Raw genomic sequence first — 11,332 nt, 5'->3', positions numbered from 1 at the left:
TAGTGCTTTGGGGAGTACTGCCATTTTGATAATGCCCTGCCACAGAGGTTGGGTGAGGTGGTGGGGATGAGGTGGGGGGTGGGAGGGATACTGGGATCATCGGTGGTGGAGAATGGGCACTGGTGGAGGGATGGGTACTTGAGCATTGTATGACTGAAACACAAGCACAAAAAGTTGTAAGTCTGTAACTGTACCTCACGGTGATTCACTAGTAAAAATTTTTTTCATTTATATATATTTTTATTTAGAAGCATTTATATCAGTACAGTGAAACTAAAAGTTAGAGACTGTTGTCATTAGTTTGGGTATCACTAGTTTATTATAAAAGAGACATGGAAATTATTTACATGATGAAAGATTTCAGAACTTCAGTGGAATGGGCAGCTTCATGGGATGCCATTTCAACAGTGGTATTTCAATCTACATACTTTCCAAGAATGTCACCGTCTCTAAACAAGAAATAATCCTTGTCATCTAGAACCACTTTGGTGCCTCCGTATTCTGGTAGAAGTACTTTATCTCCAACTTTTACACTAACTGGTTGAATTTCTCCACCCTTCCCTTTTGAGCCCGACCCAACAGCAACCACCGTGGCTTGCAACACCTTTCCTTGAGATTTCTCAGGAAGCATAATGCCTCCTTTGGTTACAGTTTCAGCCGCACTCCTCTCAACTAATACCCGGTCAAAGAACGGAAGAAATTTTCTAAATGCTTGTCCTGCCATGACGCCGACTGCCGCACTCCTGAGCTCTGCACTCACGCCGCCGAACGGAGAGTCCCACAATCCCACTAATAAAAATTTTTAAAAATATAAAGAGCATCAATTTATGCACAAGGATTATTTATAAGGAAAATGAAGGAAAAGGCCAGGCCACATGATCCTGAGTGAAATGTGAAAACTGATACTTTTTTTTGTAGAGAAAAATCAGATATCTCTATCTGATTCACCTGATTATATGTCATATGCTAATCCACTACATATGTCTTAAGATCACTTAACAATGCAAGAATATAGTACACGCATGGGGCTGCATTGTGTAAACAGGATTAACAGTTGAATTCAACCACGGTCTTCCCTAGGGAGAGATTGCTAGAAAATACATCTACATGACATTTTAAAAAATAAATTAACCAATGACATTGGCTCCCATGGGATACATAATTTCTTGTACATTCAATTCTATCATAGTTTTCCTGAGCTTTCTGTGACATCCCCATCCCAAAAGACCTAGAATTTCAAACCAGAAAGAAAAACAGAGCAATTGGAGCTATTCCGTCTCTACTGCATGAAGCATTATATACACAATAGAAAAATTTTGTACATTAGCACAATGTGACATGGTGAGATCATGTCAGTCTCGGCTGTTCGCATTAACGCTGTGGTCACATATAATTTGCCTGAGCAAATGAACAAAGTCTGTATGCAAAGACTGGCAGGGTCTGCAGGAAAATGAAGAGAACTGCTATTTAGCAAAGGATTTGGACTTATTTTTTCTTTCAAACATTAATAAAATTGTTTTCTACCCAGTTTCATCTGCTTTTTTAAAATTAGGTTGTATCAAAGGGAGAGATGGAAGGAGGTAAGAAAATACTTCTTAGCCAAAGGCTGGCTCCTGTATCTTGTATGAGGCTACTCCCAGTCCAGCCCTCTAAGGCCATGACACCGTACAGCTTTCTCTGCTAGATTCCTGAACATATTTATTAGCGTTTCCTGCAGAGGCTCAGACAATGTTCATTCCCTGTGTCTTCTGCTACCAAACTGCATGCAGTTTGGGCCTGAGCAAGCAATTCATCAATTAGTTGTCTAGGAGAGCCTTAGGCACACAGGACATCAACTGCTCACAGAAGGCACGCCCTAAGACAGAACACTGATTCTGGGCACGGATTCCAGGTGTTCCCCTGGGGTTAAATATAAATGCACAAATGAAGGAGTTGTAAGATGCTGGATGTGTTTCTGGACCCACTTTGGTAGAGACTGGTGCTTGCTCGCTTGCTCTCTCTGTCTCTTGCTCTCTCTCTCCCTCTCCCCACCCATTATTTCTCTCCCCACTTTCTCCCACCTCTCTTTACCTCTCCCTATATCATCTGCACCACAGTGTTAAGTTCATTCTTAGCCATACTGCATTCCAGTCCTGCCATAAGTTTTTCTTTTCTGTAAAAGAAAAACTTTCATGTGCACAATCTTGAGTCTGTCTCCTATTCCAAAATCACTATGAATAGCTCAGGTAGTTTTTGCAAGAATGATCTCCAATACACAGAATCCAAACTCTGTGCTCCCCGACACTGCCTTAGAGGTTCACTAAACCACACAACATCTGATCTAGGCCTGGAGATAAAAATCTGGCCAACACCTCTGCAATCCTCAGAGAGATGGCAGTGTGTGCATGAAGAACAGCGTCTAGAAAATAAGGAAAGCAGATACTTGAAGGCTCCCAAAGGTCTAAGTGATTACTGGAATGAATGTCACACCCTATGAAATTTGGACAACACTATGAGAAGTTGTAATACAATGGCAATAAACCCCAAAGAATGTAAGAACCTGATCTCCAAAGCATTGTCATGTCTTAAACTGCTGGTCTGGTTGGCTGAGAATGGCCAGTGGGACCCATGGGCCTCCTGAGCATGGCTTGGGAGTGGCCCCCAAATGCCATAGATCAAGAGCAGAGGCAACCATTGAGAGTGTGGCCCTAAGACCTCCATATGGGGTGCCTTCATTCAACATTTCTGCTTGCGAGTTTCCCCTACTTTTCCTTTCCTGAAATTCACACCAGGCTGTTCCTGTTTGTAATGACTATTATCTACACTACTTGGTCAAAGGTCAAATTAGTATGAACAGCTTGCTACATCAAAACAAAATAAAATCATTATATCATGGCCCAAGTGGCTATTGACCTAAAAGAAATAATAATAAAATAAAGTAAAAGAAAGGGAAAAGAAAGAAAATGCCCTCCAGAAAGGCCACAGGTTTCTCCAGAGAGAGGAAAGAGCCCCATGAAGTAAAAGGATGGAGTTACATGGAATATGGATGGTTCCAGGGGCACGGGGGGAAACACCCACTTTTTAAAATAATTAATTTTCCTCACCTAAAAATAGGGGTAGCTATTTTACTTCTGTAGTATTTTTCTCTGAGGATAAAGTGAATGACCACTGGTGGACTGACTGGCATATAAGAGTTAACCCCTACCTTCTATCTACAACTACGGTTGGCTGGCATTAACTAAATACATATTAAGTGCCAGGAACTGGCCTATGACCTTAATAAAAAAGCAAAATTATAAGAAAAAACATTATGCTGGAGAAAAAAAAAAACAGGAGATTATTTTCAAGTCTTATAAGCTAGTCTAAGAGATTTGGGTTTTTATCTTGAGGACAATAGCCTTTGAAATATTTTACAGGGAGCCAAATAGCTTCAGACGTGGATTTATAAAAATCCCATCAGCACTAATGGAGAATGGAACAAGAGCTATGAAAGATGCAAGCAGAAGTAACCTCTGGTAGAAATCATATGTAGATTATGGGGACAGGTGAGTAGATGCTGTGCCCCAGAAAATGGCAATGCTAATTGGGGTGATAATGGGGAATACACTTTTGAAAACCTTTTAAAAAATCAACAAATATATCTTCATATATTAGAAAATGAAAATATGTGATATGTTAAACACAGACTTCTTATAATTTATAGCAAATTTCTGTTAATATTTTTGTCCTTTTATTATAAACTTACTTCAGTCTGGGGTCATGGTCAGTGGTGCTTAGTGCTTACTCGTGACTCTACACCCAGGCATCACTCATAGTGATGCTCAAAGGACCTTATGGGGTGCTGAGGACCTTACCTGGGTTGGCTGCATGAAAGGCAAGTGTCCTGTCCGTTGTATTCTCTCTGGCACTACAGAATACTTTAGTATGCAAACACCCAAGATGTGCTTATACCACAAAAAAAAATTCTGCATCATCAAATATTCTTTGGTAACATCAACTCAACACTGTTACTTAGTAATTCATTCTAAGGATGTACCATAACTTATTTAACTCAAACCTCTAATATTGGATATTTAAAAAATATGTTTCCAGGGAGCTGGCAAGATAGTACAGCACTATATATACAGTTGACTTGGGTTCAATCTGTGGTATCTCATATGGTCCTCCAACTACCACCAGGAATAATTCCTGAGTGTAAAGCCGCGAGTTACCTCTCAGCACCACCCAGGTATATCCCCCTAACCAAAAAAATAGTAAGAATAAAATTTAAAATGTGCTCCCTTCCCTCCTCCCTCCTTCCCTTCTTTTGTTACTTCCTTCTTCCCTCCATCCTTTCCTTTGTTTTCTTCCTCTGTGTGTGTGCTGTTGTTCTTGTTGTCACTAAATACAATTCTGGGATAGACATCCCTGGGAACTAAGATTTTGGAAATTTATTGAACTTTGATACTTTTGAATGTATACTGACAATTTTATCTCAGAAGGACCCTATCAAATTACAGTTACACCAGCAGTGTCCACGAGGAGGAAGAGACATATTTGAGTGTGATTTCAAGGACAAAGTCAACAGGGCTCGGTGGGTGGAGAAAAAGAATTAATCATTGACAGAATATTGGGACAAAAGCAATGTGAATTCTATGAAAAGCAAAACAATGGCCAGGCCTAAGGAAAAGTTCTCTGGGAACATAAATTATAATAAAGAAAAAGATCTTTTTCTTTCACCAAAGGAGAATGGGGAAATTTGGGAAGAAAATCACCTCTCGTTATGTAGACACCTGACTTCAGCAAAAAAAAAAAAAAAAAAAAAAAAAACAGGAAAACAGTTCAGCTTTTGAAGTGTTTGGTATGAGTAGCAAGATCTACTGATTCAGTTTTTCCCTGGTCCAATAACCACTTATTAAGTTTCAACCATATAGCAAATGTTGCACTGGATGCTAGAGGTATGGAATAAGTAAATCCAAGTGCCTACTCTCAAAAGGCTCATAGTCTAGGTGGTCTAGACATGTCACAGTCTAGATATGTCCATAGATCAACACACTCTAATGTGGTATAGGCTAGGACAAAGGTCCTGTGAATGTCATGAACCTAACATTGCTCTCTGTATGCATGCATGTGTATAAGGGGTGGAGAAAGGAAGGCTACATAGGGGTATTGGTACCAAAGAAGTCATAAAGGAGGGATGCTCAGTAAGGCAGTAAAGATGTTTGGTGGAATTCAAACCTATTTGTGACCTCAGTTCCCACTGTTAATGTACAGAGTCTGTTTGAACAAGAATATGCTCACCTTAGAACAGAAAAGATGACAGTGGCACAGTTTTCTAAAATAATTCTGATGTTACTGCTAAAATAATAATACTCACATCTACCAAATCTTACTAATTCTACCTCCTAAATATCTCTAGCTTCTTTGTGCAGCACAGCGGGTAGGGCATTTGCCTTGCACGCGACCAACCGGGGTTCAATTCCTCCATCCCTCTCGGAGAGCCTGGCAAGCTACCAAGAATATCTTGCCCGCATGGCAGAGCCTGGCAAGCTACCCGTGACGTATTCGATATGCCAAAAACAGTAACAACAGGTCTCACAATGGAGACATTACTAGTGCCCGCTCAAGCAAATCAATGAGCAACGGGATGACAGTGATGATGATGATGATGAAATATGTCTAATCTGTTCCCTCTCTCATTCATTGTTCTCTAGGGTGCTCATTCCAGCGTATCCTGAAGTGAAAAACAGTATTCCTCTTCTAAAAGAAGTTAATGGTTTATTATTACTCACAAGCAGTATTTTTCAATTTCAGTTGTGTGTTACTTAGTGATCTTACCATATTCAAACATGTATACTACTATTTTCTTACTATATCTTTAAATCAACTGAAAACTGATTTTCTTTCTTTTTAAATATTTTATTTTAAATATTTTTAATTAAAGCAGTATGATCTACAAATTGAGTCATAGTTTGAGTTTTCGACAGACTGTACTGTAGCACGGATCCCACCACCATTCAACTTCCCTCCACCGATGTTCCCAGGTTCCCTACATAAGGCTCCAACCCTCAGCCTGCCCTCTTTTTTTTTTTTTGCTTTTGGGTCACACCTGGCGATGCACAAGGGGTTACTCCTGGATCTGCACTCAGGAATTACTCCTGGTGGTGCTCCAGCGACCATATGGGATGCTGGGAATCCAACCCTGGTCGGCCAAGTGCAAGGCAAACACCCGACCTGCTGTGCTATCGCTCCAGCCCCAGCCTGCCTTCTTGACAGGCACCTTTCTACTTTCTATTTTTCACCAGAGCATATTCTAAATGAAATTAGGTTTAATGATGCAATTCAGTTAAGCCTTTTATTAGACACAAATATATATAATATTTTATAATATTTTGTGGGGGAACATAACCAACACTGGCAGATGTCCTACATCTTGAGAAACACTGGTGTATGGGAGCACATCCAAACTTCTCAGGATTACAATCAAGATTCTTCACAAATCAGTCCCAACCTATCTTTCCAGACTCTTCTGCCACTTATACATACTTCCTTCTGTTAAATAACCTGTACCCACCCAGTTATACTGAACTTCTCAATTTTGAATGGGCAAGCCTTGCTCTTATGTAGTCATGTCTTTCACAGACTGTTCCCTCTATCTGTAATGCCTCCTCTCTACTTATCTCTGCTTAGAAAACTCACTGTCCTTCAAATCTACGTTTTTTGTCACTTCCTTAGAACCCTGCTCCCTGACTCCCAGTTGGAGTCAGTCCATCCTTCCTTTACCCTCCATAACCCTGCGTGGCTGTTATACTATACATTCCGTAGCTTAGAATTATGGAACTCTATCTACACAACCAGACCCAGAGAGTGCTCACACTCTCACTTTGTTTCATCCTAAAAATGTTATGTGGGCAAAGGTCATGGAGGAGAGTTAATGATCTAGAAGGTCATATAAAAACAAAAATAAAATAAAATCTAATGCACTGCCCAGGGCCAAATAGCTTAGAGGTATGACATATTTTATTTTTTAAAAAAACCAGCTAATTCAGAAATAGCTATACTGACTATAGTTTTGGCAGACACAATTAGCTATGTCTGCAACAGCAGTTAAGCTAAATTGGTCTTGGCAGCTCCTTTACTGCAGATACATACTGACATAGAAACTAAAAGTGAATCATTTGGATTTCTGCCAGAATAATCAACCAAACTTGAGAATACTTTCTCCTTACCACAGAAGAAGCAAGAACAGAAGTGAACAGTAGAACCAGAAAACCATAATGGACAATGCATGGGCTTTGGAATCAGAAATATACACACCCAGAAGCTAACTCACTCCTTACTAGATATATATACATACACATAGACACATAACACATATACACACACATATATATATATATATATATATATATATATATATATATATAAACTGGGGAGGTTGTGTAACTCCTCTAGTTTTTAGTTTCCTCTTCTAGAGTAGATGTGAGACTCTTGATATTTTTATTTGGGGGCCACACCCAGGTGTGGTCAGGGCTTACTCTTGGCTTTGCTCTCAAGGATCACTATTGGTGGGCTTGGGGGACCACATGGGTTGCCGGGGATTGAACCCAGGTTAGCCACATTTAAGGTAAATGCCCCACCCACTGCAGTATCGCTCTGAATCCCAAGAATAAAACTCCTCTTTACTATTCAAGAGCTCGCTGCAACATCTTATCTAATTTTTTTAATAATTATTTATTTAAAGAACTGTGATTTACAAAGTTATTGAGAGTTGAATTTTAGGCATATATCGCAACAGCAATCACAGTGTCAACTTCTCTCCACCAGTATCCCCATACTTCATGCCACTACCTCACTACTGCCCCCACCTCCTGCCTGCCACTTTGACGGGTAAATTACAAAGTTCTGTGGGTGCAGGTTAGATTTCATGTTTTCAGCGCTGCCAGTCTGTGTTTTGGAGGTACAGCTATACTTCTCTCCCACATTACCAATAAAATTGATGCCTGACCCCTTATCAGAGTAACTGGAACATTCCTGGGTTTCGATAAATAGCAGGTATTATGACCCAGTGGAATTATTAGAATTCTGGTAATATGATTCATAAGGCCAGATATGTATTCTTGAGGCAAACCAATTTCTATAATCAGGCTTTAAAATCGACAGCTATATGGTGTAGCTAGAGTGTAGCTAAGGATAGCGACAAATAAAAGTTTATAAGACAAAGTTCTTGCATTTGAATTAGACACACTTGGAACGTACCAGCACACTTCTTTTGTGTTCTCCAAGAATTGATCTCAAATCAGGTCTTCCTAGGATAAAAAAAAACACACACAAATATAACCCAATCTTAGTTTTTTGTTTTTAATTTTGACACAGAATAATATTCAAATTATATGGATGCTTCAAAGGACCCTGTTATTATGATCCCCAACTTTTCTTTTCAATGCTCTTCCCAGATCTCACCCTTCTTATACCTTGTATTCCAGCTTAGGTAAGGTCACACAAGTAATCCCTTTTCTATCTGCCCTTCTCAAATTCCAACTCCAATCTCCAGGAACAGGAAGCAGTTTTCTTCCTTCTTCCTTCTTCGATGTCCATTTAAAAATCCCCCTTAGCCCTTTAGGGCCCAAATTAAAATTCACCTCCTCGACAAAGTCCACCAGGATTGGTCTGGAAAAGTGCTTCCGTTTCTCGATTAAGTTTAACCTTCCATTGACCAACTCACCCGGTCCCCATCAGAATCCCCTTCCACTAATCCCTCAGCCCATTTTGTACGTGTTTATATTAATAAAATGACTAACACGACGTGTTTTGCTGTCTGCTTTATTCTGTGGGTGGCGCGCCTCTAAATGACGGTCGGCATTCGTGCTACCAGTCTTTGCTGGCAAGCAATGTTTTGAAAATAGGTCTAACCTGCCATGTACTCATTTATTCGCTCCAGAACCCTGCCCTGAATCGCAGACAGATTTCCTTTAAACACCAAATTCCTTCCCTTCTCTTCCATCCCTTCTGGGGAACTGGGAGGACACTCTGTCCCCTCTACACGACCCGATCGGACAAAGAGCGAGGTGGTGGTGACTGCAGGAACCAAGTTATCAGAAAGAGAAAATGAGAGAAAAGTCATCGCACCCCAACCCTGGCGGTGGCAAGGGCGTCACGGAACACGCCGGGCGGACGCGGGGAAGGGTGTGATTTGAGAGGAGCCTACGTGCCCAAACCTGAGCTGCCAAGGAGCAGAGACCAAAAAAAAAAAAGTGCTCCACCAACAACTGCACGCAATCGGGACACTCCAGAGGCTGCCCAGGGAAGGTTCTGGAAGGGAGCCCTAACTTCGGCTGTGTGCAGGACAGAGGGCGAGCAGCAGCTACGCACACCCCGAGCACTGGCGCGAGAGCTCAGAAACGCCCGGCCCCCGCGCCTCCCCGCCCCGACACCCGCGGGCTTTCAAGGCGGAGCGGGGCGGAGTCGGGCTCGGAGGACCTCGGCCCCGGAAGCGCCCTCCTCCCCGCGGGCCCCTCGGGCCTCCTGCCTCTCTGACCTCCTCGGGCAGCTGTGCAAAAGCGCTCGGTTTCTGGGCGGGCAGGGAACCCTCGGAGTCCCAACTGCCTCGTCAAGCCTCAGCCGCGCGCCAAGCCCGAGCGGGACTAGGCTCTCACGCCGCGGGCCCGCCGGCGTCGCGATTGGGCGTCAGAGACACCGGCCAGCCCGAGCCCTTTGCCTGCTGGGAAATGTAGTTTTCCGTGGCCCGTTCTGCCAGCCCATTGGGCAGCGGCGGACCCACGCCCCCGTGTGCGGAGGATTGTGGGAGTCGTAGTTGCGACTCTTCTGGCTAGACGACCCACAATTCTCTTCCGCCCTCCCCACCTCCTAGCTCTTCCTTCAGAAGGTCCCCAGGGCCCAGACACGGGTGGGGCTGATTCTGGGTGATGGCGTTCACAGTGCGCTGCTTCACACTGGCTCCAGTGTCAGGGAACAGCAGTTGTGCCTCAGGGGCAAATGAAGAGGCCAAGGCCCTACGTTGATTTCATTATTCCAGAAGCACTGTATACACTGCCATTTTTGAGGTGCTCATTGAGTTCTTTTCTCTCCTTTTAATTTTTATTTGTGTAGTGGCACTGGTTTAATTGTTTCATGTCGAGGGGGGCGGGTTGGGCCACACACCCTCGCTGATTGCTCTTGACTGTGCTCAGGTTTTCCTCCTGGTGGTGCTTGAGTGCTGGTAGACCCGGGTCTGCGGTGTACAGGCCAGGGCTCTTTCCCCTATACTATCATTCAAGACCCTCATTCATTCACTGACTTTTGATGGACTTTTAGAAAAAAAGTGTTTTCTGCTCTGAAAAATAAAGAGGTGTTTTCAGTACTAGGATTGAACTTAGAGCCACACCAGGGCAAGACAGTCAGCCTACCACTGAGCTACAAGCCAGCCTTCTGGCAAACTTAGAATTTGGACCGGCCATTTAAAATTCTCAATTTTCTGTTCAGTGTGAACAATTTGAAGTAGAATCACTTTAAAGAGAAGGAGATTTGAAGATTCTAGAAAATAGTACATATTTTGCTTCTGGTTGGAATATTTTCCCTCTAAAATGGTGTCATAAGCAAGTATAGATATGTAACCTCAGCGAGCTCAGATGCTTTTTAAGCGCACAATAAAATCACATTATGACCATGTAGAATGGTGGGCTCATACACTGATTTAATGCAACAGTTTAGAACAGATGAATAGTGTAGCTTGAGTAATGATAAGTGCTTTTTTAATAGAACTTTTGTTTTAATAAATATGTCTTTAAAAGGTATATAAGCAAATAGGTGAAAACTTCTGCACGTTCAAGTGATTGAAACGTTGAAGAAAATGGTTACATAAAAATGCTAATTTTGTTCTTAATTTCTGACTTTCCTTGTATCAGATAATTTCTTATAACTGAATGGGTTGTCACTGCTGAGTTACCATTTATTTACTTGCAAGAAAAACTCATAATGTGTTTTTATTGAGGTAACATTGAGTATTGATGTTTGTATGTTTTTGATGTTAGCATAGCACAATCACCACTAAAGTGCTAATATTCCTCCATCAAAGGACAAGATTTTGATTCACAACTGCAATGAAAAGAAAATTTGCTAAGGTAATTGACCAAGATTTTAAAAATGAAAGTGAAGGAAAATTTCTTAGATTCAATCAGTGATTCAGTAAGCTGCTTCCTGCATGGCCCTAGGCTACATACCATTTTTAGCATGGGAAATTAATAAGTCCTAATAGTCTCAGAGTAACTCACAGTATAATATAAGATACAGTGTACACTGTATTCTAACAATGTGCTACATACAGAGATACAGAAGAGTTTATTATACTTTTGGAGTATTTGTTGTTGTTCGTGGA

General features: G+C 41.7%; 1 protein-coding gene across 1 annotated transcript; it reads right to left on the bottom strand.

Annotated features, from left to right (window-relative positions):
* Positions 1-290: 290 nt before the first annotated feature.
* Positions 291-781, bottom strand: LOC101555630 (10 kDa heat shock protein, mitochondrial). Its single transcript, XM_004606366.2, has one exon. The coding sequence runs from the start codon at positions 722-724 to the stop codon at positions 416-418; it is 309 nt and encodes a 102-aa protein (XP_004606423.2). The 5' UTR covers positions 725-781; the 3' UTR covers positions 291-415.
* Between the last annotated feature and the right edge of the window lie 10,551 nt (positions 782-11,332).

The sequence above is a fragment of the Sorex araneus genome, chromosome X (assembly GCF_027595985.1).
Source record: "Sorex araneus isolate mSorAra2 chromosome X, mSorAra2.pri, whole genome shotgun sequence".
In the NCBI taxonomy this organism is placed as follows: Eukaryota; Metazoa; Chordata; class Mammalia; order Eulipotyphla; family Soricidae; genus Sorex; species Sorex araneus.
The sequence above is the reverse complement of the archived record's forward strand: the minus strand, read 5'-3'. Positions and strand labels throughout refer to the sequence as shown.